At 44.4% G+C, this 27,837-nt stretch overlaps 2 protein-coding genes across 5 annotated transcripts in view; one reads left to right on the top strand and one right to left on the bottom strand.

Moving 5' to 3' along the window:
* LOC308065980 (ephrin type-B receptor 5) overlaps positions 1-14,347 on the bottom strand; it is an 82,484-nt gene extending 68,137 nt beyond the window's left edge. Inside the window, exon 1 of one of the 2 annotated variants that reach the window (XM_080392714.1) lies at positions 14,038-14,347. The gene's annotated coding sequence lies outside the window, so the exon portion shown is untranslated. The other variant, XM_080392713.1, reaches the window with a different exon arrangement.
* A 1,956-nt stretch (positions 14,348-16,303) lies between these two features.
* Positions 16,304-26,014, top strand: LOC308065983 (uncharacterized protein). 3 transcript variants are annotated; one of them, XR_013928990.1, is made up of 4 exons: positions 16,304-16,361; positions 16,987-17,163; positions 17,250-19,747; positions 21,763-26,014. XR_013928990.1 is itself a non-coding variant. In XM_080392735.1 (3 exons), exons 1-3 carry the CDS (start codon positions 16,319-16,321, stop codon positions 17,702-17,704), a joined length of 675 nt encoding a protein of 224 aa, XP_080248861.1. In that variant the 5' UTR covers positions 16,304-16,318; the 3' UTR covers positions 17,705-26,014. The 3 variants fall into 3 exon arrangements, 1 of the variants encoding a protein (XP_080248861.1); XR_013928991.1 differs by having other exon boundaries at positions 17,250-24,332; positions 25,181-26,014; XM_080392735.1 differs by having other exon boundaries at positions 17,250-26,014.
* Positions 26,015-27,837: the final 1,823 nt, after the last annotated feature.

Here is a 27,837-nt window from a genome sequence, read left to right as displayed (position 1 = left end):
CAAGCTAGGGCTAGCTCCCGCTCAGCACAGCTCTTCCAGAAGCTCTGTATATATGCAGATATACGAATACCTACCTCTTCACAGAGAGCATAGTTTCGTTCTTAATCCTCTTGGCGGGGGGTGGTTAGACACCAATTACAACAGACCTCTTTCCTTCCAGCTCCCCCCCGCCCCTTTCCCTCCCATCCCCCTCCCCGGGCTTGATTCTAACATAAATTAACTTCAGGAGAAATGGCAGGCACTCAGTTCCTCTCAGAATCTGGTCCTCACTTAGGTCGGCAGTAAATGTTTAGGCATGTTTCCCTCTCTTCCTCATTTTAGTACTACGAGGAGCATCTGGGCCCTACAAAGGAGTAAGGGGGGGACTGTACCATTGCACCGGGGTCGGGAAAGGGTTAACTAGCTGCTTTGTTCAATAGCTGCAGAAACACTTCCTCCCCTTTATGGCAATGGAATATTCCCCGCAAAACCTCCTCCTCCTCCTCCTCGTCCTCCTCGTAGAATGAAAGCCAAGCGCGAGCGAGCTGCTGCTCTGAATAGGTTCATTCGGGAAAAGTTCCTGCTCTCCAGGGACGTGCGTGCAACCCCCAAACCCTGCTGGAAATCTCACCTGGTGGAAGGCAAGAGGACAGCCGGTCCTTCCCTAGGGATTAATTTTCAGGCAGTGTTTGAATGGTCTTTCTGCAATGCTGCAGCACTTTGCAATGCATGCATTTATTGGTATCTTCAAAAACTTCTCCAGTTTCTGAAACCTTCTTCTACCAAGCAGATTATCACATCATACCATAAAAACTCACCCCTCTCAAAGTGTAAACGTCACAGCCCAGACATGACAAACAGGAAAAGAAAAGCTCTTTCTTCCAAACTACCACGGTTGGATCAGATTCTCAGGGCAACCTTAAATGTGATAAAACCAGTATACCTTATGCAATAGTGTGGCCACAAGATACAGACGGGTGGTTTCCAAGGTGGGGCACAGGTACCCCAAGGGTTGTGCAACACAATCTATTGGGGTGCACAAGGAAATATTAAAACTTCAATAGCAGTACGTTTATGTAATTTATAAATAAGTAAATATACATATATGGGGGGGTATGCTGAAGTTTTTTGCTAGTAGGGGTACATGATTTGGAGACCGCTGATAATAGACAATCATGTGCTTCAACTTGTGTAGACAGATGTTAATTGTATAGACACAGAATTCCACGTGATAGTGAGTTTCAAATATCCAGACACACAAACAGACTCATAGTATTTAAGGTGAAAGAAGAAGGTGCAGTTATTAAAACAATGGTCAGAATAGCAAAGCATAATCCATTTCAGAAATAATCTCCTCACTGTGTGAAACATGTTAGCTCTTGAAGAGAAAAGAGTTGGAATGTGCAGGGCAGACCACACAAACCAAAGAGAAGAAAACCACCCATGAGAGAATAGCTGAGGAGGATAAAAGGGAGGGGTGAGGCTAACACAAGGGGAATAGAGTTTCAAAGGATAAAGAGACAAAAAGTAGGGTAAGAGTGAGAGAGGTGGGAGACAGAGGTAGAGAAAGCAAGATACACACAGAGCAGCAATAAAAGACAGTCAAGGAAAGACAAGGATACGAAGGAGAAGGGGAGGAGCTGGGAACAGCAAATACAATAGCAGGCAAAGGAAACAGTAAGAAGGGTACTATTTATACATGAGAGGGCATGTTTGACAAGCAGTTTTGAACCAGAACTATTTTCAGTGGATAAAATCTTCAAGAAGGTTTTTTTCAAGAGCAGATTTATCACTTCAAGTCTAAAATAGCACATTTTCCTTCCTGGATTTCTGAAAAACAATGATATAGATCAGTAAATTAAAACCTTGTAATACCCTTCTGGATACCATATATTATGGTCTTGTTTTGTTTGTTGATGTTTTCAGTGAAGTGCAAAAGCATCTTCTCCCTAAGAAAGCCCAACATAGAAAGAGGAAAAGAATACAGAAAATTGATGAGAGATAACTGAAGAGAATTTAGGGAACCTCAGAACTGCAAAAGGACTGAGGGGCAGACCAAGACAGAGCATGAAAGGCCAGATCCTGCAGCTTCACAGTCTCTACACTGGCTTTTGGTACCCATTAGCATAGTCATGCTTTTTTTGTTTGTTTTGTTTATTTTTTTAATCTTTATCACAAATAATGAGTTTCTACAAGCAAGGAGGCTTCTTCTGGGTTCCATTCTCCCTTGAAATAAGTTTACAGTGTTTCTGCCCAGAGAGCAGGCCTGTTCTCTGCTTTGTTCCTTCTCTGTCATCACTCACTTCTGCTTACAGCATTGTTTCCTAAGCTTTAATGGAAATACATGTAAGCCAGAAAGGGGGAAAACCCCCAATCTACACTAGCTGAATATGCACCCACCTGTATTTTTAATGACTGTTGTTATTAAGTATGTGTATCAGCTGTTTTGAAATTTTCTTTCCTTAACTATTATAACAACCAGGCTTTATAGTATGACAGTGTATTAACTTTGTTAATATATAGAATAGTTCACATTACATGCTGTGTTGTATTTTACAAAACAGTGTAAATTACACAAGTGAAATTTTACTGAAGACTTAGTACTGTTCCTGCTAAAGTAAAAGAAACTAAAGGACAGCCTGGTCCTGGAAATAAGGACATTGGGTTTTGGAAGCTTGCTTTGTCCATGAAGGATAAACAATATCCCTGGACAACTGAGATAATGCCAGCATCTTAGCCCACGTCTTTGAAGCCCTCCCAGCATCATCTGGCACCACAGATAAGTAACTACAGTAAGGCTGCAGCAAGAATCCTGCAAAAATATAGTTGCTTTGCAGAGTTTTACTGTGATCAGGAATCAGTAGTGTGGGTGTTAGTGATTAGTCAAATTGTGTAGTACCTAAACATTTGAAGGGTGCAAGAATGATGTGTGAAAACACATTTGGGTTGCCCCAATTTGGCTGGGACACCTCAAGCACATGAATTACTGTTTACCCTTGTAATTCCATACTTTGCATTCTGACCTCTCTCCTCAATTGGCACAGGCCGGTGGCAAATTCTCACGACAGCTTTAAAGGTGAAGAAATAGCTAAACCTGTGCCAGTTCACTAGAGCTACAATCTACATGTCTGTTTGTCTATCCATTTGCTAGCAGTCTGCCTGTACAATCCAAGCGTTTTGACACACTCACCACATACATTGCTGAGTGCTAGTGTTCATAGTGCTAACACCCAGAAGGAAAACCAGTCATTTACGCTGTGGAACAGGATTTGGGGAGGATTTAAAAGGAGAATTAGCTGTCTGGGAGTCCATGACTGGTTTTACAATAAGCCTGGTTCCACGCTGGGATTGGGCACTTTGGGTATATTTAGTGAATTCTGTGTAGACCTGCAATCCAGCTGAGTAAATTCAATACTGGCTGCTAGCTTTTTACCTGAATGCCCAGACCTAGTAAATTAATTTGAAGCTTGCTGAGACATGAGACACACAGGGTTTCTGAAGCTGCCAAAGGGGGGGAAAAAATTAATGAGCCCTACAGCCATGGCTCAGGAACAGAAATGTGCAGCCATAAGTGAGAGAGATGTATATTCATCTTGTGCATATTGTTACTGAAGTCCTATGAACTCCCTAGAAAGTACGACTGTATAGGTATATCTCTTACAAAGGTATTGTATGTATCTCTTGCAATCTTCTCTGTATTCTACTCAGCACCTGAGACTAGCCTTTTCTATCTGCTGATCCATGTCGATCCATGTTCCAGGCTTCACTCACTTGCTTTGGAGCTCTGCTGTGACTCTGGTTCTTGACTAAGCATGAGATTTTTTAATTTCTGCTGGATTTGTGAACAACAAGAACTGCAAACTGTTGTGGGAATAGCATAGAGAAAGTACGACTCCACTTTTTTCAGTATCGTCTGTTTGACTTGGAAGGAAGAGGGGCTCAAATGAACTGCAATTATCCCAGTGTTTTGGTGCTTCAATAAAAGTGTTTGGAAATATTCCATACTTCAAGCAGATCTATGCTAGATTCAGGTGACTGTTGCTCATCTGAAAAATGACTCCAGAAAGCTGCTTAAGATTTCAAAAAGCTCTGGTTTTTTGTTGCATACTCATGCTCAAGCAGAAAAAGTGGACCAACAGTTACATAGATGGGAAGGGGAATCACATTTCCTAAGTGCCCTGGGATTTAAGCAAAATTGCCCCACTAAAAAGATCCCATAACATACAACTTGTTCTTGGAAACCCAGTAGAAAAAACAAGGACAGTAAGTTACTGGAGTTGAAACACAGAGTGGTGAAGGTTGAACACTCCCAAGAAGCTGAAAGGGGGTGCAGCTGAGGTTCTGTAAGAAGATGTGAGGTACCAAAGGACTGTTTCTCTCTGGCTCCCAAACTAGGCAGCTTGCACCACCCTATGTCAAAGTGTAGGGTCTCTGAGCCTACTCAAGCTTACAGTAAGGTGTTACATCAATGACTGCAGTTTCAGTTTAGCTCTCAGCTGAAAAATGAGTAGAAAAGGAGAACCACAAATTTAATTTGGATTGGAATAAAGTTATTTCTTTCTGAGATAAAAAGAATGTGGGAAGTGTTAAAACAGTTTTGTTTGGTGTGAAAAACTCCATTTAACTTATTTTGGGAGCTCTTCAGAGGAGGAAATGAATGGCTAGATACATAAAGTTGCTGGCAGAAGAAGTGTTTCATGAACAGAACAAGTCTACATCCTGTCAGTTCCTGGGTCCCAGTCTGTAGCCTGGGTGCCAGTTTCTTCCCCAGGGAATACTTAATTACATGTAAGACATGGAAATATCTCAGCAGGAAACATGAATGTCCCTTTACTCGTTCTATCTCCCATGTACAAACTGGTATGCTCAGGAACCTGGTGGTGACAATGTATTAGTAAAAAAAAAAACAGTTTAAAATCACCACAGTGCAAAATGGGAACTGCTTCTAAGACTGTGGTCCCACAGACATTTCAACCCTACAAAAGGTTGGAGTTGACAAGCCTGTACTGAGATAGGCAACGGTACTCTCTCTTTTCTCTACACTGAGCTGTATGTCCTCATCACCTTCCCTGTGCTGGCAGCAAAGATTTGTGCAGTGACCTGAATCAAGGAACTGATGGGGCTGAAAATTAATTTCACAAAAATTATATGTAAAATTTTGGAGTATGTGTAGGAGACTTTATGGAGCTGTATAAATGCTACAGCTGGAAGATATATGGGATGGCAGAGTATATGCAGGCTGGGGAGGGACAGGCCAGACCACCCCTTTTTGCAGCAACCCAGTAGATGTGCATTTAAAGTGGATATATGCCAGTCCCCAGAGTGTGAAGCCTTTAATACTGAGTATCCCGTAATAGGGATGGGTTTTCACTATTCCTGTAGTTTGTGACTGAAACTGTTCTCTTCCCACCAAAAATAAATCTGGAAAAAGAAAGAAAATCCTTCAGAAACTACGCAGGAAACTAAAGCTAAACTTGAAAATGCCTCCAGAAATTGTTGAAATTCCATTGTTCAGTAAATCTGCTGAACACTGGGGGGGGGGGTGGTGGTGGAAAATCACCCAGGTTTAACCACAGTCTAACATGAAAAGAATAAAATAGGCAGCATTCCTGCAGAACACGAGTAAGCACCTTGAAGGTAACAGCAGCGATGAACAACTGCTTCTGTTTGTCATGTTGGGGAATGATCTATTATAGTCATCTCAGCTCTCTTGCTTACCTTCCTGAATCACAGAATTATAGAATATCTTGAGTTGGAAAGGACCCATAAGGATCAAGTCCAACTCCCTGCTGCTCGCAGGACTACCTAAAACCAAACTGTAGGACTTAAAGTGTTGACCAGATGCTGGCAGGCATTGGTGACCTCTGGCAGGCTGGGTGCTGTGACCACTTTACCCTCTCAGCAAAGAACCTTTTCCTAATGTCCAGCGTGAACTTCCCCTGATGCAGCATCATTCCATTTAAATGGAATTAAAAAAGAATAAAAAATATTTTTATAAATACCTTAGCAACAAAAGGAGGGCTAAGGAGAGTCTCCATCCTTTATTTGATGGGGGGCAGGGGGGAAGAGGGGGAATATAGTGACAAAGGGTGATGAGAAGGCTGAGGTGCTTAATGCCACCTTCGCCTCAGTTGTTAATAGTAAGCCCAGTTGTTCCCGTGGCACCCGGCCCCTGGGCTGGAGGATAGGGACGGGGAGCAGAATGCGGCTCCCACAGTCCAAGGGGAACTGGCTGGTGACCTGCTGCACCACTCAGACACACACCAGGCTGCGGGACCAGGTGGGACCCCATGGGTGAGACCCCCCCAGCACACAGGGGGCTGGCAGAAGCACTCACCGAGCCGCTCTCCATCACGGCTCAGCAGCCCTGGCTGACGGGGGTCCCAGCTGAGCAGGGGTCTGCCAGTGTGATGCCCCTCTACAAGAAGGGCTGGAAAGAGGACGTGGGCCACCGCAGGCTGCCAGCCCAACCTCGGTGCCAGGGAAGGTTATGGAGCAGCTCTTCCCAAGTGCCATCACACGGCGTGTGCAGGACAGCTGGGGAGTGGGCCCAGCCAGCACGGGGCTGTGGAAGACAGGTCCCACTTCGGTGGAAAGCAGGTCCTGCTTGGTGAACCTGATCTTCTAGGACAAGGTGACCCGCTCAGTGGATGGGGGACAGGCCGCGGGTGGTGTCTACCTGGACCTCAGCAAAGCCTTTGGCACCATCTCCCGCAGCATCTCCCAGAGACCCCGGCTGCCCCCGGCCGGGCCAGGGGGCTCTGCGCTGGGTGAGGAGCTGGATGATGGGCCCAGGCCAGTTGTACAAGGTTCAACAGGGCTCAGTGCCAGGCCCTGCCCGTGGGGCACACCAGCCCCACACAGCCCCACAGGCTGGGGCAGGGGGCTGGGAACTGCCCAGAGGAAAGGGCTGGGGGGTCTGGTTAACGGCCGGCTGGACATGAGCCTCCAGTGTGCCCAGGTGGCCAAGGCCAACAGCACCCTGGCTTGTGTCAGAGACGGTGTGGCCAGCAGGACCGGGGCAGTGACCGTCCCCCTGCACTCTGCACTGGTGGGACTGTACACCTCAAATCCTGTGTTCAGTTTGGGCCCCCTAGGGCAGGGGGGACACTGAGGGGCTGGAGCGTGTCCAGAGCTGGGGAGGGGGCTGGGGAAGGGGGCTGGGGCACAAGGCTATTGCAGGGCAGCTGGGGAAGCTGGGGGTGTTCAGCCTAGAGAGGAGGGGGCTCAGGGGGGAGCTGATAGCTCTCTGCAACACCTGAAAGGAGGCTGTAGTGAGGCAGGGCTCAGTCTCTTTTCTCAAGTAACAAGTCATAGGATGAGAGGGAATGGCCTCAAGCTGCACTGCGGAGGTTTAGATGGGCTATTTCTTCACAGAAAGGGTTGTCAACCACTGGAACAGACTGCCCAGGGAGGTGGTTGAGTCCCCATCCCTGGAGGTATTTAAAAGACATGTAGATGTGCTTACAGACACAGCTTAGTGGTGGACTGGGTAGTATTGGTTTTACAGTTGGACTTGATGATCTTAAAGGTTTATTCCAACCTAAATGATTCTGTGATTCTGTTTTCCTCATGTCCTATCACTGCTCACCAAAGAGAGCGCAGCACCTCCTCTTCTACTACATCCCTTGAGGAAACTGTAGGTTGTGATGAGCTCACCCCTCAGCCTTCTCTAAGGTGAACAGACCAAGAGACCTCTTGCTCTGGATACCTTCCACATCGTTTGCCCTCCTCTCTATACACTCTAATAGTCTGATGTCCTTCTGATATCTAGTCTCCCACAACTGCACACGGAACTTGAGGTGCAGCTGCACCAGGGCAGAGTGGGACAACAACTCCCCTCAGCTGGCTAGCTGTACTGTGCTCAATGCACCCGAGTCAGGACTGGCCCTTTCGGCTACAAGGGCACAGTGTTGACTCATATTCAACTGGCCATCAACCCAAACCCCCAGATTCGGCTACAAGGGCACAGTGTTGACTCATATTCAACTTGCCATCAACCCAAACCCCCAGATCTCCCTCTGTGGGGCTGCTCTCCAGCCTCTCCTCCCCCAGTTTGTATGTATTACATGAACAGAGAGGACAAAGAACCGTGAAAAAGATAGGAAAAAGAATCGCAGAAGGACTTGGAGAAGGAAGTATACTTTTGACCTGGCTCTCAAGAGAATAGCAAGCCAGTGGAGGTGTTTGAGAAAGAGTAATAAAAGTCTCCTCGCATTGAAGTCTGCATACAGGAGTTCAGAGGCTAGAGATATTATGTGGAGGGTCTAACATTTCTTTAGTTCTTTCGAGAGACCCTGGAATTCTAGTTCATTGTGGGTGTAAAATCACATAGAGCATGTAGTTTAGGAGTGCCTTTTCCAAATCCATGCGCTGAGGCCAGAGACGCCCCTTCGCATCCCTGTGTTCCAGCAGTGCCAGCCGGTAGCAGAAGCGGTATCGCTGGCCAGCACAGCAGCCTCCCATAGCGCAGCGAAGCCTGCAGGCAGGGGTACCAGCCTCCAGCTGATGCTCCACATAAGTCCCATTTACTAGGAGAGGTATAAAAGCATTGTGTATAAAAATTTTAGAAGTTCCATGGAATAAACAAAGCTTGGAAAAGTACCAGCCCTCTCTGTTTAAGGTTACTGCATAGTTCAGGGTAGGTTTGTTTCCTTCAATCAATTGAACTCAACAGAGGAAGGATTTTGAAACTACCTACTAGCATTGCAGGGATACTCATTAATTCTATATTACTATGCTTAATCATTAAATACTACCATGCTGAACTTCTCTGTGCTGCAGAAGGTTTTCTTGAAGCTCTGTTTAAAGTCAGCATTAACCTCCTGATGCAGTGTGATGCTACACTGTGGACAATTAAGTTAGTTTTAAAAGACATCTTTTTTTCTATGAGTCTATGATTTCCTCTCTCATCTGTTGATATTGTACTCTTTCAAGCAAGACAGTCAGGGCCCTGCGTGCACCAGGAAGCCTTAATTGCTCTGAACAACCTCACCTGAACCCTCCAACAATGCAGTCTCTCACTGTCCATTGCCCCTGGAGCTGTATTTAAGCTCAAACCTGGGCACATATTCCCTGTCTAACCTATGTTGTAGGTAGTGCTTAGTCTTCACCTTTGTTGTTTCTGGCTTGTTGATTTGGTTCATGGGTGGAACATGGACTTGACTTGTCACTCTCTATTTATCCTATGATCAGTTGACAGAATCTCTCACTGTTACCAGCTGTGCCTGGGTACTGTGACCTTATCAGTGAGGAGGATGCTTCTGCCTGTCTTGTGGTCTTACGTATCTTATCCTGTGGGAAGAAATGGCCTTCTTCCCTTGCTCTTACTGCTCCCTGAAAAACTCAATGCTAATATCCTTATCACTAGGTTTTTAAAGTTATTGCTTTATTTTCCTTAAAGCTATTATTAGATGTAAATTCTGGTACAATAAATGCATTTTTGTCTGTAAGTGCAATTCCTTTCCTAGAACATCTCTGTAGGTTGTACACAACGGGAAATTGCAGTTGCAACTGATGAAACAGAAATAACTTCAGAACATAAAAGCACAACAGCCAGTTTTCCTTCAGTGAATGAAGTTGCTGTAGATAAATGTAATCCTGATTAATTTCATTTGGACTATCTATGGTGACTTAAGACTAAGTTGGTGGTCTTGCATAAGTGCCACCACAGCAACAAAACCCCCAATCTTTTAGCAGCTTTTTCTTGATTAACATGTGGCTTGTTTTGATCAGCCAGTCAGAACCATAGAACAACATCATTCTGTAAGAATTTGGCCTTGTGTGCTAGCTAACTAACTGGTGTACAAATGCATACAGGAAGATGTGGACAAACCTAGATGAAGCACTTTAAAAACCAAAGGATCTAGGACTAGAAATCCATTCAAAGTTATGTGCCTCTGCCACTTGATCTAAAGCATCTTCAGCTGGTGTTAATAACATGGTCTCTTGCAACAGCACAAAAAAGGCAGTAGAGGGTAGCAAGATTCCACATCCAGAGCCATAAAGTTAGGGGAGACTCCTCCTTTTGAAAAAAAATAATTAATCATGTGAGTTGTGCACAAGGAAAGTAATGCTGAGTTCTACAGCAAACCCAGGGTGAAATGCAGCTCAGCCTGAGCATTAGCGAGTGAGGCATTTTATTCAAGTGAGCTGTGGTGCACAGCTCTGTACCAGAAATGCTGGAGTCTCCTTTCAGTGACAGAGTGCATTCAGTTACCAGGAAGAGCTGCAAGCTGCTTTGTTGTGTTGCTGTGTGAGATGCACCCTTGCCCTGCACATCCTGCTTTGCATTTGTTGTTAGAAAAAGCACAAGTGATCTCTCATGGAACATACTTACAAATTGCCTGTTCTTATGTTGACATTCTCCTGCTGGCTCATCTAAAGGCTTTCTCTCCTACCTAGTGACCACCGGATCAGTGCAAAAAGGTTCTTGGGAGCATTTTAAAGGCATAGCATCATTCAGGAAAGGCCAGCTCAAGGTCTTTTCCAATGACACAAGGCCAAGTTACTTTGACAAAATAGAGGCATTGATTGGAACCCTTCTCAGATCCCATTAGCATTACTGAAACAATAATTCAATCCTTGTGCAATCCAGAGCAAGGAGATGTCATCCTAGAAATACAGTAGGTTTCATGGGAAATGTCACAGAACTACTTCTGCAAGGTCTGTCAATGAAAGTCATGCTTTTGAGAACCAAACATAGTTAGATCTTGCCTACATCTGTTCAGTAGGTTCCAAAGTGCCGGGCAGAGAGGACAGCAGGCATGGCTGTAATATTGTCTTTAATATCGTCTTCAACTTTTATGTTTCCTTTATTTTGATATGAATGAAATATGAAATAAATGAAAATGCCATTGGTCTATTAATAAAAATATTCTGTTTAAGCTTCACTTTACACCTTAATAAAGTAAAGAAAGGAACTAATGTTGCTGACACACAACCATGCACTGCAGCTTGCTTCCTGCATAAAAGCAGTAACAGTTCTGACAAGTATAATCAAGTGAACAGTAAACAACCATAGAAAAGGCAGTAAAAATTGTGAACTTGTGCTTTGCAGCAAGATTGCCAGGGCACCCAAATATATATTTATACTTACATACTTATAGGATTTGTGCATGCAAAATGTGTGGTACAGTTGTTGCATCCTTACAGTTGATTTTGTGTCTGCTTGGACAGGAGGACCTAGCAGACAGCTTGTCTGTGCACAAAATGCAGGTGAGGAAAAGGATAGCTCTCCTACAGTAGCTAACGTGGGTTGCTTGCAGCAAGGTGCTTTCTGGTTTCACAATGAACAAGATGAACATGAATGTGGTTGAAAGATTTCTGTCCGTAACCACAACAGTTTGCATCCTTGACTACGTATTCTCAGGCTCAGAGAAAAAAAAATCACCTTCAAGAAAAGTCTGCAATGTCAGATAAATACAGGACTCTTCTTGAAACAAATGTGGAAGATTAGAAACCTCATGGTGAGGTCAAGCACCAAGCTGACATGGCAGCTTTGATCTGTCTAACTCTGTAGTGGAACAGCTTAGGAATGGTCTTGAGAGTCCAAGCAGGAGTTCCAGAGCAAGATAAATTCTCCTTAAGGAACAGTCTGAGGCCTCTTCAGGCAGGCAGTAGGCTGGGTTCTGGGCTAAGGAGTGGGTTTGGTTTTCAGACCTCACCCAGCAGTAAGCAGAACAGCTGTTTGTTGTGCGCATGGCTAGCTGTAAGGCTTGCTTTAGCAGCATTCGTGCTAATAATGGCATGCTCTAAGCTAATTGTAATGGTCTTTCTTCAAGAATGACACATGAATTCATGAAACATCTCATGCTGGAGGGAAAATAGCTGTCTCACAGGGGAGTGTTTAAGCTCAGGAGCAGAAGAGAAAGGTGAGAAGTCCAAAACCATTTTTCCACAATTAATGCAAACTAAACAGATGGTCCCTAGTCTGATAGGCCAGCGGGCAGTCACTTCTGCCTTGACAGAAACTCTGTTGCAGGAGGCCCTGGCCTCCTCCTCTCCACTGTGGGCCATTCTACCTACCTTGGATGCATTGTGTCTGCATCATCACATTACCCAACAATGGGCTCTGAGCCAAATAACTGCTCACCAGCTCTGGTGTTGGAGCACACTGTGGGATACTATGTGAAACCCTACCAGGAGTGCTTCGGAGAAACTTCAGCACAGTCTGGCCTTTGTATCCTTGTCTAGTGCTCTCCTGCAGCTATTCTGGGTGGTCATGCCCACAGATACAAGCAAAGGGTCAGCCTGATGGACCAGTAGTCTTCCCTCACTTGTTGGATGGTGTGCCAGGCAATCCAAACTCGCACAGGAGACTGGAGGCTGGGGCTAAGCTTGCTGTTCTGCATGATGGCTCTCAGCAATACTACACATGCCTGTTGTTCACGTTTGAGTTCAGAGAGTCTGGTAACAATTGAAATCACTTGAATTTGAAATTGAAATTGAAATGTTCCTCATGCTCAGCATGTTATAGGTCTGAGACAAGGTCTTTGCAAATCCTGCCTGGACCATCTCCAAAGCTAGCTCCTCCAAAGTCCAGTTAGGCTGGAAATGAGAATCCTGGGAGGAAGTGCTGGCCTGGTCACCAGTGACAGGTCTACTGGTCCTGAGGAGTGTTTGAGCATGCTTAGCAGTTCCTTCTATAGGCCAGGCTTGCCCTGTGTTGCTTCCCTCCAGGTCCATTCCTTGGACATCTTAGCAGACAGCACTTGAAAGGTGAGCTGGCAGGCTGGAAAGACTGTGATCTTTGGTGGGGTCTGTGAAAGGCAAGGCGCTAACCGTGATGTGACTTGCTTAGAAGTATGGACACTACCTGGGACTGTGAAGTTAGTTTACCTCAGGGTCAACGTGACCTGGAGGTCCAACTCGAGCCAGCTCCTACCAGATGAGAACACCACATACTGACAATAAAATAATAGGAGATTTGACTTAAGAAACCAGGCGTATAACCATGGCCAGAACAGCAACCAACCAGAATCCACTATAAAACCTCCATCCGCATGGGACATGCGTTCAGAACAATGAAGGTGAACACAGCACTGACCATACCTCTACACCACCTGCATGAGACAAGCATGTGCTGATCCTACATGGGATAAGCACATATTGATTATGCAAGCAATAATAACTGACTTGCCTGCTTCTTAATGTAATTTGACTGGTCTATACAACTGTATTGTAACATATATAAACTCTGCTTTCCTCTATGCATTAGGCTGAGGGACCACTGTGCACACAGCTAACATGAGAGAATAAATTCCCTTGGTAATTCTGTACTAAATGTCCTGTCTGCCTCCTCTGCTGGTGAAGACCTGACTTCTACAGGGTTCTGGTTATCAGACTACTCTTTTTTAAAAAAAATCTTTTAATCTTTCTTTTTTCTTCTTTTTTTCTCTGGAGCAGAGTACAGTGGCTTTTGTTAAGGAGTCTGAACTTAGGGAGGCTTCTCTTGACGTTCCTTGTCCCTTCTAGAGTCTTATCTTTGGGGCCCTGGCAGCCCGAGTTTTATCCCCAGCTCCAGATTATTCCCAGGTGGGCCAGGAGACTCCTTTCTCCCTGCTGGCCTGTGTGGTTTCTGGATGACTACGTGGCATTGAGACTCTGCGAACACCGCTCTCTGTGCCCTGGCTAGGAGGGTCACTTCTCTGACCCTGGCCTGTATCAGAAAGTAAAGTAAAGCTGTTTTGCCCACAGTAACATTGATGCAAGGATTATTTACTTTAAAAAAGAGAAAGAGAGGGGGGAAATGTAAATATCTATAGTGAAAAAGAAGAGTGAGTTTGAAAACCAGAGGATGTCAGTTAAATCCTTACAAACAGTTAACAAAGCATGGCCTCGGGAGAAGGAACAGACACCATAAATGGATCAGGCTGGGACACAACAAGATAAGCTCGAGGAGAACCAAATGGTTAATGAGCTAAGCAGAAAATCACAGGAACTATGAGAACTAGCCTAATTAGTGTACTAAAAGATCCACCCCCCAGCAAAGGAAGCCCCTTACTAACAGAGCCCCCACCCCGCAGGACAAGCGTGGGGGGAAAAAGGGCACTGTACCTTTAAATGGAGACGAAACTCATGCGAACCTGTGAGCATCGGCAAAGCGCATGGGGGGGCGCTGCCGCTGCCGGGCGCTCGTTGCGGGACCCGGGCCGGGACCACATAGCGGATCTGCCCCTGCTGCTGCGTACCCCGGCCGCAGCAGGCCGCCTGCCGCGGGGCCCAGGACCACCCCTGTCCAGAAGCTCCTTCCTGTGCTGGCGGCAGGCCCGTTTCTGCGTCCCCCCCAGCTTCATCCCGGCGGCCAGCCGGCATCAGCCCGGCCCTAGCGGCACGGGAGGTGTGTGCTGCACCGCACCGAACAGCCCCAGCTCCGCACGGACCCGCACCGGCATCGCCCGGCACCGCACCGAACAGCCCCAGCTCCGCACGGCCCGGCACCGCCCCGCCGCATTCCCGGCCGCTGCCCGGCCCCGTGCTGGGGTCACCGGCAGCGCCCGCCCTCGCCGCAGGTACGGCCCCACACCGCCTCATGATAAACGCGGGGGTTCACCGCCTGATACTACTGGAAGCTGACTGCGAAAGGAACCCCTCGTTACTGAAGTCTGCTCAAAGTTTTATTCCACTTCACAAATACAATCATTGCCAATCTCCGAAGAAATTCTGAGTTAATCAAAAGGCTTTCTATTGATGTTTTCCAGTACCTCTATCAGCTTCTGTTCATTTTTTCATCATTATTTTACATTTTTTTCCTGACAGGATAATACTTAGGGAGTTCAATCAAATAATGTTTTTCACAAAAATAAAAAGCAGTATTTTTGCTGAACTTTATTTTAAATTGTAGGTGTAATTTTTTTCTTAAAAGACATACTCATATTTGCTGAAGCAGTTCTCGACATGTTTTGTTCTTGTAAATATTCACTTTGCTAATGATAATTTTTTTCCAGATTTGCAATTTCAGAGTTACACAAAAATCCCAGAATAACTGGCTAATAGGGCAGTGGTGCAGCTGTGGGAGATGGCCACAAGCCTGTCCATGTTTCCCAGGTACATGGAGCACGCAGTGTCAGAATGCGCTGGTTTGGCTTTGCTGAACAACCTGTTCGGCTGCAGCAATGCACGGTGCCAGTCCCACAGACAGTGGTGCCGCAGTATTCCACAACTGCTTCATACGCCCTCAGAAGTAGCTTCCATATGTTCCTGGATACCAGTCACAAAGCCCATGCCACGTTCGTTCCCATTGAGAAGAAAGCAAGCCTGTCCCAGCACTGAGCCGGCAATTACCCAGGCCCTGTCATTCTCAGAGCCACAGCAGGACATTTTGACACCTTTATTTTTACCACTTTGTCTGGAAGCCCACCTCCCAACAAACTTATTGCCAGGATTAGGTGATGAGGTCTCTCCCTCCAACTGCCCACTCTTGGTAGTCCTGGAAGTAAAATACTCAGCTGGAAATTAGCAGCCTGGGGTTTGTACCTCCCCTTGCTTGCTTTGGCCTTGACTTAACATCTAATGTACAACAGGATGGTGCAGGTCAGATTTTCCTCTTGAAATGCTTTCACTTTGTGCTAAATACTTAAATATATATTGATCAGACACAGAATCTGTCACGTGAAGTCTAAGCTATACATTTGTGGGTTTTATACAGTAGAAAAACATTTGTCATTAATCACTTTGCTGTACACTACAGCACAGTACACTAGAAAGTTGGTTTGTCTGGATTCATGTCCTGGCTTGAAACGATGACAGCATGGGATCTGTATCTAGTTGTTCTCCTTGAAAGTTTTACCTATTGCATTGCTGTAGACAACTCCTCTGCCCCCAGTCCCACACAAACCCAGAGGAAAACTCTGTGTCTTCTGTGTGAAGGGAGGCTTCTCTTTCCAGCCCATTTACCTGGATTTTAGGACAACTTTTACAGCCTACCTAGTTAGGTACCTCATCAGCTACTCCACACACTAGTTCCCTCCCTCAGCTGCATTATGCTGATGTTGTGAAATCCCATTCTCAACGTCAACTCTGAGATCTTTCTCCTACGGATGAAGAATTTGCGTATTTCTGAGTCAACATTTTCAATTCAGCATTTCACAGCCACCAGTCTACTGGCAGACATACCTGTGTGTGGTGCACTAGTCCCAGTACTCTTTCCGTGCAGTTCTGGCACTGCAAAAACAAAACTGGGAAATACAGCCCCTAAGGATCACTGTAAAAACCCGTTCATTCCACCAGGTGGTATCCTTTCACTTAAATAAGAAAGAACAGTTCCAGTAGCACAGATCTTAGTTGTCTGATTTTGGCATCAGTCTGTGGGGCCTCATTTCAAAGCTATAGGTGGCAAATGTCTGCTGTGACGGTTCCCACTGTGCATCCAAAATACCACGGTAGGACATTCTTCTTTACACAGGTAAAAATATCATGTCAGAGATAGTGGTATCACGCTGAATCCTGCAAGTTAGGTCTATAATTAGTACAGGTACTGCTGCGACAACTAAGGGAAAAGAAGTTGTCGGATGTTGAACAACCCATTTCCTTCACTTTTTGTGTGTGTTAAGGCTACAACAGGCTCCCATATAAAGATCTTCTCAAACCAGATCATGCATACTGGTTCTGACAGGTTGAGAAGGAAGACAAATACTTACGGTCTGAATGCAGGTATTTTATTTGTTGGTTTTGCAGATAGAAAAATTCCAGCTGTCACCAATATAACAAAAACAAAACAAAACAAAACAAAACAAACAAAACCAACCAACACCAAATAAACAAAAAAAAACTCCACCTCAAAAAAAAAAAAAAAAAGCTTTACTTGGTTACACTAAACGTTTTCTATTCTATTCTGGAAACAAAATATCAAAAGGTAAAATAAAACATACCTGGGTCAATAAAAAGACAATTGTCACATACAACAGTATCTTGACTGATAGAATAGGAAAAACTTTCACCTGAGCCAGTTTGTGTGTTTTCAACAGATACACTTGAAACAAAGTGTTTGCTTGAAATTTCTTGCAGGAAGGAGCTGGGTTTTCAGCACAGGTTTAGCTGTTACAGAGTCCTCTGCTATTGGTTTAAGAGAAACATGTGAAACGGACCTATATAAGAACCGTATAGGGGCATGCTCCCTGAGTACTGAGGCAGAAATGAGGACGTGGACAGTGTGGTGTGTGGCCATGTACTTCTTTGAAGCAAGTAAGTAGAGTCATGATACCTGCTCTGTTGCTGTGAGAATGTATCTTACTTGTTTTACTGTGGTTTTGTTTTGCTTCATCTTGTAGGAGCTAAAATCACCCAAACCTCAGGTCTTGTGCTGAAAGAAGATGAGAAAGCTATGCTGGCATGCAGTCAAAATGACAATCATGCTTCTATGTACTGGTACCTGCAGCTGCCAGGGAAGGGACTGCAACTGATCTATTATTCCTTTGCTGTAAATCGGGAAAAAGAAGGTGATGTTCACATTGGATACAAAGCTAACCGGTTAAGCCTCGCAGAGTTCTATTTGGAGATTTTATCTGTGAAGATGAACCACTCAGCTGTCTACTTCTGCGCCAGCAGTGTAGACACAATACTTCAAAGTCACTTGCTTGCTTTACACAAACTGCCGGCGGGCAGGTCTCCCAGCGCAGCAGCACAGCACAGGTGCGGGGCCAGCAGCCGGCTCGCAGCCAGCTGTGGTGCGGCAGCTGGAGCCCGGGGGGCAGAACGGGTCTCTGAACTGCAGGCTGATCGCTGATCGCCTCTTTCCTGGTCAGCCATTCATTCTCTATCTTATCAGAACCATCAACAAAGTTAGTTTAACCAAATGCAGCCATAAAATAAAGGAAAAGGAAACTGCAATCTACACGGCCACAAATTATTGTCCCCTAAGCCATTTTCTTACCCGACACAGGTCCTTGAAATATATACATCTAAGTCTGAAATACTTTAGAGATAGTGACTTGTATGTGCCCTGCTATCCCAATGCTTTTCACTGTGCTTGGAAAGGTCATCCTAATCAAAAGAAATCTGTAGAACTAAGATTGTCAACAGTAATGAGAAGGGATCAGAACAAAAGATGATACAAGAACAGAAGCTAAACAGAACTAATATGCCACAGACTGGATTCAAATGGCAAAAGAGGAGCAGTTAGCAATGTCTGCAAGTGCACAGATACAGTGCTGAAAAGTAACATGTGTATGGAGAATATAAAGAGGAAAGGGAGATAGTACAAAGTAGTATGCAACTTAGAATGAATTGGCATATGAACTCAAACACAAAAACTGCTCCAGAGAGCATCCATATTTTGAAAACAAATACGTAAAAAGATGAACAAGCAGGATATGGATGTAATTTTATTTACTATATAATCTCTCCCTGGTGGAATATTTCAGGCTTGGCATGAAGAGTCTTGGTCTCACACAAAAAGACCTATCAATGTTTCCAGCATCACCATTCTCTGAGATAATGTCATCGATGCAGTGGGATTAGTCATAGCAGCAGGTACTAATTGGTGTAAGTGCTCCTCGGTGATATATTGTCCTAAAGCAAGAAAGCAAAACACTTGTGGTGTGTAAAAGTCACCTGCATAATTTGCTAGTTCTGGAATAAATAATAATAATGTGTTTCCAGTCAGAGGGTTTTGGAAAGCATAAGGAAAGGATGTAGAATGGGAACATTCCATAATTAATCACAGCATCCACTTTCTGAGACTATTCTTATCTCAATCTGAATTATGTCAAATTATGTTGTAAATGCTATAGGGCAAAGGAGTACCTCTATTACCACGTATGAAGGATAAGCATACTGATCTTCAAGGGAAAAAATCAATTTGTCATTATTGCACAGCATTTCTGCACTGGCAGAGGAGATCTTGGATTACAGGCACATCCCCTGGGAAAAGGTGAAATAACCTTTACCTGAGCCCTTTTAATATCCACTGACCAGCTAGAGAGCAGCTTTGCAGAAAAGCAATTGAACAAGACTTTCTGCAATGAAGGCTAATTACATTTCTGGTTGCATTAGCAAGCAGGTAGTTAGCATGCTGAAGCACTTGGGAAGCTACCTTTAGAATACTACCTCTATTGTCCATGCACGCCCCTACCCTGCCCCAGTCCCAGTACAACAAGATAGCAATAAATCATAGAGAGTCCAGCAGACGGTCACTAAGATGATCAGGGGAGCAGAAACATGAGAGGAGAGGCTGAGGGAATTGATTTTGCTCATCTGAGAGAGGAGGAGGCTAGGGATGGCTAACTGCACCACTCAAATGCCTAAACAGAGTTGGAGCCTTAGGGGGGCACAGTGGAAGCTGGTGGGAACAAGCTGCAGCAAGATGAACTCTGGTTGGACATTATGAAAAAATACTTCCTCCAGAGGGTGCTTCGGCACTGGAGCAGCTTTCTCAGCTTGTCAAATCCTTGGAGATATTCAGAAATCACCTGGACAAAGTTATGAACAACATGATCTAGCTTTGGAGTTAGCTGTGTTTTGAACAGCAGTTTGGATTGAGAGACCTCCAGAAGTCCCCTCCCTTAAAAACATACAAGTATATGATTTTATCATCTTGCTTTGCTGTTTTGAGATACCTGGAAAAAGCATAGTTTGTTGGTTGGGTTTTTTTAAGTTTGTAAAAGTAGGTCAGCAACTCCCCCAAACCCACAAGTCTTTCGTTTTTTGGGTGTTGCACAACAGAAACAGCAGCTGAGCATGCAAACCCCATCACAGACCTGAGTAACAAGAAGATTGTGTGATGAGACAAAAACCGTCGGTGTCACTATTTCCATCCAACTGTAACATGGTGAGCAGAGCACTGCACCCTGGTGTGGGTGGGTTGTGGTAACAGAGGCTGATGCAACATCAAAATGCTGTTTTGAGTAAATGTCAAACCGCATCCTGTTTTTCTAAAATTCAGCTGCTGTTCCCTTGAAGAGATATTTTCAAGCACATTTTGGTACATCATGTGCTTTGATTCTGAGGTCCTGTTTTCTGCTCAGGGCTTCAGAGATATTCCCCCTTCTGTTGAAGACCCTGGCTATGCTAGGCAGAAGCTTCCTTCAGGGTCCCCACTCTATGCCTCCTACTCCTGCCTTGCTATTGCATTCCCAGATATTCTGCTTCCAAAGCTACACAAGCACTCCTCTCTCTTGGCCTGTGTTATCCCTACCTCATACCTTCCTACCTACCTACATCAATACAAAAAAGGTATGACTCTGTCCTTCATTTATTCCTGAGTGAGCTACCTCTAAATGTCTTGTAGAACGTGCAGTCAGTGACTCAGTAAAGTGTTCCAACTGCTTGCTAGAATATCAACATCCATTTTTATGCTACAGGTGGGTCTGCTGCTCTAAGTGATATTTTGATGCTGAAATATTGAGTTCTAGCAGCCAGTCTCAGGGAAGATTTCATGAGAGTAGACAGAATTTCGATGGTCACATCCACGTATGTGTATTCAACAAGAACATGAATGCCTGTGTCCACACATCTACAATCCTGCACCCGTGCATACAAGCATGGATAGGATGCCAGCAAAAGCAAACACAGGACATATTGAGACACATACATGCAAAATATGTCTCTTTTTGCATACACAGGTGTATGTATAGATAAACTCACTGTCAAGAGAGGAAAACTTTGAGGGTTTAACTTACCTTTGAGGACACTGCAATCAAAAAAACAGAAGAAATAGGACATATTATTTGAGCCTAGATGTGTATCAGCACCTCTTTTAAAGAAGTGCTTTGTTTGTGCAATCACTTGTATAATAGAGGGTGGGGATGGGAATGAGAATTACATGGTTTGTAGCAAGTTTGGAGAAGAACAGGATTGGATCCCTGTGCAGGGTCTCAGTTTCCTGGGAACTGACAGGTCTGATTTTAGTGTAGTAGACTGGCAAGAAACATGTCTTCAGTAATGGCTGCTTACTCTAGGTATAGGAGCCTACAGAAGATGACCCCACACCCATACATATTTTACTCACCAGCATCACCATAGATTAATTTGTGTATCAATTCCCGTGTTCCATTGCTAAAAAAATTGTCCATACACTCAAACCGATTCAAAGGGTTGAACCATTCCTGGGCCAAGAACCTGAGCCAGCTGGTCAGTGAGTAGGTACTCTCATTCCGTGTGGAAAACTCATCTGTCCCCACCCCTTCTGTCCTCTCAGCACCATTCATCTTCCAGACCAAGCTCAGGTGGTCAGGGTAGAATCCAGAGGCCAGGCACACCAGCATGGCCTTGTTCTTCTGTTGGATCTCTTGCTTTGACGGGGAAAAGATGGCCACAGCTGGAGGCAGGATTTCTTTGTCCTTCCCTGAAACAGAAAGCAAGACAGCCCAGAGCCTTCACCCTCATACAATTCAATATCACATCATGTGGGTTTTTTTTGTAGAAACATGTGTGTTGGAAACTGGACGTTGAATTCAAGATCCAACGTGACCTGTAGTGCTGAGCATACAGGTTCATGTTCTTCAGTCTAAAAGATAATTATATTTACATTAAATTGTAATTCTTTTCAGCACAGTATGTACTAAGCATGACATGCTATGTGTGCTGTTTAAATAAAAATCAATAGGTTACTTGAAGAGAATGTGGTTTCAGGTTTTAAAATACAAAGGTACAGAGCAAGTACAAAACTTTTTCTCAGGGTACTGACCAATAGCCAAGCTTACTAAAGCTAAGGTACTAACTGAAAAAAATAATTCAGTTGTCTGATTTGTTCTGTTAAGATATACAATGAGAAGGAGGCAGACTGATTCTCTTCATTCATCCTCTATTATCTTTCTCTCTTTCTGTGCATGTCTGTTTCCTCAGGTCCTGAGTCAAGATCTCATCACTTCTCATCTGGATAGTGTTCTGTTCCCTCCTCTGCCACTCTCGAATTCTGCATGTATTTTGGCTGGAAATCAGCCTATGTTTTTATTAGCAGGTGTGTGAGGATTTGCTTAGATGCCAGATGCCAGAAATGGAAGACAGCTCCTCTTCTCACCAGTCACACAGGCAACTATAATGGCATATATTCTAAAGCTTTGCCCCTTCCTGATTTTGCTGCACTGATTTTAAATAAGAATGCAAATATATTAGAATAGGTGTGTTGGTCATACTGAAAGGTTTTGCTAGACTATCACAATATGAAGAGTGTATGCCAAGCAAAGACTGCAAGACTAGTGAAGGCATGTATTGGTCACTTTCCTGCGATACTCTTTTATCTCTGATGCTTTTAAGTTCAGAGATCTCAGCAAAATTGAAGAACCCGTTATAGTTTTGTCCTGTTTTTCTGATCTCACACTGAATCCAGGTGAACATTTCATTTATGAATGTGTCTCGTAATAGAGACTTCTTTTCCTCCTTTACATCAGTAGACATGGATTTAACAATTACTCTAAGCTGCCTTTTGCCAAGATAATAAATCATTTTAGCCCTGTTTCCTAAACCAATTTTTTTTAGCACATTATCTTGGTCGTGTCAGCATTTTATTCTGTAATAAAATAATATTCTACGGTAGAAACAAAAATACCTAAAGGAACTTACTAAGCACTGTCAGCTGAGTGCCCTGTCCAAAGTACAGCAGTGAGTTTGCACAGTATTTTGAAGAAGTACCAGAACTGTCTGCCACTGTAAGCTCTCAACTGCACCTAAACCCTGTATGGTGTCATGCCATATCCTGCCTTTCATGAGGTCACAACAGAGGAGACCTTTCTGCTCTCATCTGTGTTAGAAAACACTGTGCTTTTGCAGAAGAATATGCTGAAACAGATGGTATATTGCTCCAAGGGGTACTGTATGTAGTGAATCCAGCCTGTCTGGGAAAGTAGCTCTTTCCATCTCTCTCTGTGTCCTGTTCTCAGTCTTAGTGTCAAGATTCAATCTGAGACACCTTCTGTAAATGAAAGCAGGAACAGTGACTGCCACCCCTTTCTGCCATCACTACGCTGAGCTAAAGAAGAGTTGAGTTCCTGGAGCTCACCTGCCCTGCATTTACTTCCCCTAACTTCCTTTTTGCCCAGTTTTCATACAAAAGATTTCTTAAAAAAAATAATATTCCAGTGTCATGTATTTGTTAAAAGCATAGGTTTCTTTTCCTTACCCACTGTTGTTACCTGGGTCCCAGCACCAAACTGCTGAATATGTACCACAACCCTACAGAAACTATCCCAAAATACAGCCCTCTCCAAAACAAAATTGGGAGGGAGCAATATAAACATCCCGTGTGAGAAATCCAGGAGGGAGATGTGTCATCCTGGAAGATGGTGCCAGGGCTGACACTCACAAGAGACCCTGCAGGAATGCCAGCTAACACCTAGGCCACAGAATCCATTTCCCTGGAAGAATTGGTGTAGGTGCTGTTTCATAGGAAACTGGGAAGCAGACTAAGGAGTATCCTGCTGGCTGTGCTGTCAGGGGTTAACAGGAATGAGAGGGAGATACAGTAGACCTTCTGGTAGCCTCCTTCCTAGAAGTCACTTACCTGAAATGGTGCTTTCTTCTAGCAAGAAGAGTGTTTGTAAATGTGTTGAAATTACTATTTTTTTTTCTCATGATGATATTGTATTAATTTCTCCTCATCCCTCAACCGGACAGAATCTTGCAGTGTGGAAGCCTATATGTGGGAGAAGAAAGACAGTGTGTGAAGCCATATATTTGTCATGTGGCTGCTCATTAATGACCATAAACCTGTTAGTTTCTGCCCAGAGGATAACCTGCTTAAGGCTGTCTACAATGGTGGAAATATATATAGAACAGTGGTGGACTGAGCAAAATGTATTTCTACACACACAATCTGCAACATAGTCTAGAAGCCATCCCACAGGAAGACAAGCAGGAACACTGGCAGGATGTTGTTACAGGAGAAAAAAAAGGTTGCTTTATGTGGGTGACTTCTGCATATCAGGAGAAGATTCTCTATGTTTTGGTCCATCTGTTCTTGCTGGGCACACTCTTCAGGATTATGATCTCAGAGTAAGCTTCAGGCTTTATCCCTTCTCTAAGGGTTCATTCCTGAAGGAATGCATCACTGTCTCACCAGTGTTCCCACAGTGGTTGAACTTCATGCAAACCCAGTGTTTCCTTCAGCTTCACCACCAGTGAGTGAGGACAAACAAAATGCCAGCCTGTGCTTATAGACACTGAACTTTAGAAGACAGGTGGTCTTGGCTGTGTTGCATGTCTGTATTGCAGAGACACCTGGAAAGACAGAAGGGCTCCTATACTTCTCTATGCAGAGTTATACTGTGTTATCTGTCTCCTGTGACCTACCACCACTCACCAAGCCCATCCTGTCTTTATATCTGAGGAGAAACAAGAAGGGGAGATGGCTGTGACAGGCTGGAGGCTAGAGAGACACTGACATGTGAATGAGCACATCCTAGTGATGCTGCATACAGGTAGGAAGCTGAACAGCCCGGGTGCACTAACAAGGGACAGTGCAGAGCTGAGCATGGGGTGATTTAGAGGTGAGGTAGTCACAAGAAGAAAATACCACTGCATGACATAGAAACTAAAATATATTTACGGAGTGGCCTGGGTTTAGTGAGTAGGTAGCAATTGTTATTCTAGGATTTCTGGCATGTGTGCACAGTGTATAGCAAACACATCAATCAAACCCCTCAGTGCAGCCGTGGCCAGCACCCTGGACTCAGGTTAGCCGGACTTTTACTCCAGCCTAAGTCCAGGGTGGTCACCTGGATTTTAAGTGGACCTCAGGCTCCGTCTTCTACAGTGTTGGACATTCATTAATGTGTTTGTCTGGAGAAGCTCTTGTCTCAAATATTTCTCTACCTGAGATGGTTGGAGTAGATCGACATTGGCCTTGCCAGTCATGCCACACCAGGCTGGTATCTTTGACTTTCTCCTATCTGAAGCCACTCAGCATTTGTTACCTGGGTGACAATCACCTTCTAGCATTCCACTGTGTACGTAACAAGTATGTAAAGTTTTTAACAGATGTAGTCTGGAACACTCAGGTAGGGCACTCTGACAATGGTGATCTGTGCTTTTTTTCTCAGTACATCTTGGAATCACCAAGAAAGAACAGGACAGAGGTAGTCAAAGTCTCGTTCTGTCTGAGCAGTACTTTCAGGCAGGCTATCTCTGTGATACTTGCTGTTAGGGCCTGAGTGTGCCAGTGTCCCCAACCACCCTCATCTGTGACCTTCACCCTCAGCCCATGGGCCCAGGATCTCCACTTAAGCTTAGACCTGGGCCTTCAGCTCTTCCCTGATCTCTGTTGTAGGTGTACTTGTATCCAGCCCTGCCTCTGTTGCTGCCTCCTGAGTGGACCTTGTGCCCATATTTTAAGTAGCTTGTCTTCTGGATGGAGCCCTCATATGCACATTGTGGTTTATCTCTAGTCATGCCTTTGGTCCTGTATCTTGGATCTCTGAAATTAGTGTCCAAACTGGTTTTGTTATAGGCCTTGGCTTGTTGATGTCAGCTGCTGACAGCCTGAGGTCTGCTCACGGTTTCTCTTTTCCAAGAAAAGGAGACAGTTGTCCAGTTTATTCTTTTGCAAGACTCCACTGGCTGGAGACAATAAAGGACAGATGCACTTCCATACCATCTGTAGCTATTCCATAATCCAGGGTGGTTCAATCATCTTCATCACCACAAAGATGGGCCTAAATTATGCACAAGTCATTCCAAGAAATTAACGTATGGTTTAATCAAAGATCAACAGCACTCTATACTGTTCATTCTTCTTCTCAAGAGTGTTTCTGAACAAGTCCTAGGAACTAAAGCAATGCTTTCTAGGCCAGATCCACCAGTCTGGACAACCTTATTGTCACAATAAAGGTATCACAAGATGGGAATGGACAAGACTCCTGACCTTTGGGAATGTGAAGACTTCTTCCCTTGCCTTTTTGAACTCAGTTCAGCAACAGCTCTGGTCTGATACTTTGTCTTCTTCTTCCCACAGTTACATTCTGATAGCAGTCAAACTTTCATTTTCACAGCCTGTGGTGGTATGCTTCTCCACCCCCCATCCCCCACCCCGCCCTGTAAAAATGGTCAAGTGATAACTGTCAGTGGCAGCTGTAATGGAATGGATGCGCCTGCTTGTGATGGTCGCATCTGACTCAAAGTGGATTCAGGGGAGACAGATAACAACACAACTGTTGTTTTGTTATTGTTAATGATTATAATTAATAATACAATAAATAATTGCAATTATTAATTAGCCAACAGTTAATTTGAACAATGCACCCACCTGACCACAGTGTCGGTCAAAGTCAGGCTCAAGCCAGCTCTAGTCAGACTCCAGACCATAGTCATCATGCAAATATGACTACAGGTCCATTATCTCACCCCATGAACAGTGGGCAGCCCAGGGCCCACTGAGCTCTCCTGCATGGCAGTGGGCAGCACGCCAGGACACCTCCTTGAGCAGGGATGCCTCTCAAGGGTACTGCTGAAGGCTGAGAGGCTCCTTGCCACAACAGATTCTCAGAAAGTAATTAACAGCATGTTAAACCGAAATCTTAGCTAAGTGGTATAAACGATTCATTGTGCATATATAATCCTTTAGATATAAACCATTGACCAAGTTTGGGATTATGTCTGGATCTAGCTGCACCCGGACTCCTCTCTGACAAGGAGTTTGGAAATCAAGGGGGTCCTTTCAGAACCTTGTGACTGGACAGAAGGGTCTCCCTGACAGTTCTGCCTGACCCTGTCCTCTGTGCAGTAAAAAATCAAGTGCATCTTGCCATCAAATCATGTTAAGATGTTGCATTTACTGTCAAATGTTGTTAAATCGCTCTTTTACATCAATAAACATGTTGCTACTTCCTTCTTACAAGAGAACTGCATCACTCATTCCACAGCACAGCCTTCCTGCATCTCTCACATTATACCATCCTCTCACATCCTTGTCAAGTAACAGTGTGTTTATCCTCTAGCAATATAAAACCACTAGCAGCACCCCAATCAGATATTAAGGTGAGTGTGAGCAAGGTACAGGAGGACATTCTGATGAGCCTTAGGAGTGTTAAACAGGAGTACACAATAGGTGGAATGCTTTTCACATGTGCTGTCAGTTATTCTTTTTTGTAGCAGTTAAAAAAATGTATTTTTTTTAAATTCTCACTCTGAAATACGTAACTTTTTTCTTTTGTGCAAATAGCTGCCTAAACTTCATTTACTTGCATTTATCTTTATTTTAGCTTCTGTACTATGAGCAAATGAGCGACTCAGTCTTAATGGCCTATTTAGTACTTAGCTTCTGTGATGAGACAGGTAGCAGTGAGGCCCTTCTGTAATAGCATGGGAGTTACATTTCATAATAAATGAATGAGGGAGCTGTGCTATTGTGCAGATGCTTCCATACTTCCCAGCTGGCAACATGCATGATATTGCAGGCAATACCAAAGAAGACTAAAGACTTGTAGTTTTTTCATCCCTCTGCACCCAGTAAATTCATGGCTGTAAACCCACAGGATCACCCCTTCTGCCATCCACACACATTTTTCTCTTCATTTAGTCTAAGATTGGACCCATCTTCACAGATTCTGAACTGCTGTGGCACAAAAACTATTGATAAAGTTCAGATGAAGTATAGGAAGTGTATTTTTCCTAATGCTGACAAATGTGCCACCACCCATCTAAATAGTTCTGTGCAGCAGGCATGGGTTTGTTAATGTCCTAAATACTCTAAGGGGGCTAGAAGTGAATCCTGAATTCTAACTATTATTTGGGCTTACTGAACCCAATAGCCCGATAGCGCGGGGCTGTTGCCTTTCCCCAGGTCCACCCACTGGCAAGGCTGAGCATCTGTTCCCAATGGGCACAGACACACACACACGCACACGCACACGTGTGCGCACACACACACCCCCCCACACCCCAGCAGCCAGCCACACAAATCAGTACAGACAGAAACATTCATGCAAA

This window comes from Falco punctatus (assembly GCF_963210335.1).
Source record: "Falco punctatus genome assembly, chromosome: 6".
In the NCBI taxonomy this organism is placed as follows: domain Eukaryota; kingdom Metazoa; phylum Chordata; class Aves; order Falconiformes; family Falconidae; genus Falco; species Falco punctatus.
Note: the sequence above shows the minus strand (reverse complement) of the source record. Positions and strands in the feature narration are given on the sequence as shown.

What these genes read in the sequence shown, in the direction of transcription:
- LOC308065983 (XM_080392735.1), top strand. Translation starts at nt 16,319, where the DNA reads ATGTCTGCTGTGACGGTTCCCACTGTGCATCCAAAATACCACG. An exon ending in TGTGCATCCAAAATACCACG is followed by an intron (nt 16,362 to 16,986) that starts GTAGGACATTCT and finishes AATTTCTTGCAG; the next exon opens with GAAGGAGCTGGGTTTTCAGC. An exon ending in CATGTACTTCTTTGAAGCAA is followed by an intron (nt 17,164 to 17,249) that starts GTAAGTAGAGTC and finishes TTCATCTTGTAG; the next exon opens with GAGCTAAAATCACCCAAACC.